The sequence below is a fragment of the Penaeus monodon genome, chromosome 21 (genome assembly GCF_015228065.2).
Source record: "Penaeus monodon isolate SGIC_2016 chromosome 21, NSTDA_Pmon_1, whole genome shotgun sequence".
NCBI classification, from domain to species: Eukaryota; Metazoa; Arthropoda; class Malacostraca; order Decapoda; family Penaeidae; genus Penaeus; species Penaeus monodon.
This window is the reverse complement of record NC_051406.1, coordinates 8,082,661-8,083,140: the sequence shown is the minus strand read 5'-3', so window position 1 is coordinate 8,083,140 and position 480 is coordinate 8,082,661. Positions and strand designations below refer to the sequence as shown.

Here is a 480-nt window from a genome sequence, read left to right as displayed (position 1 = left end):
ACAAGATGAGACATATAAAACTATTTTTAGCAGTTTTGAGCCCTGAACAGCTTTTTTATAGGTTCTTATTTATTTTGAGTATATAACATTAGACAAAAATTCAAAACTTTTAATGATAATCATATAAGCAAACTTTGCAGTTCCTCTTACTAAAAAAAGCATTCCTTCCCTATATGGCAAATAAAATATCCTCATACTCGCCCACTGACATTAATGAGTAAGCAAATAATGATAACCAAAGATTCATCATACCTAATACATTGCATAACTCTAACATGGTGCTCCTTATTTCAGCATCATCCTTATATTTCTTCATGGCAGCTTCAGGGTCTCGTTGAAATTCATCAAGAATCGGAATCCAGGCTGGGTCAGAGAGGACGTCTGAGACTTTGGGGTTTGCTTCTAGCCTGAGTGAATAGAGGAACTGAAGTTTACTTTCATTAACTTTTAAAATTTAAGAATTAATTTGAGTCATTAGTG

The 480-nt window shown here is 33.3% G+C and overlaps 1 protein-coding gene across 1 annotated transcript in view; it reads right to left on the bottom strand.

Moving 5' to 3' along the window:
- LOC119586163 overlaps positions 1 to 480 on the bottom strand; it is a gene marked incomplete in the record, with an annotated part of 17,569 nt that overhangs the window by 717 nt on the left and 16,372 nt on the right. Inside the window, 1 exon segment of the mRNA XM_037934859.1 lies at positions 253 to 407. Coding sequence (XP_037790787.1) covers positions 253 to 407 — 155 coding nt within the window.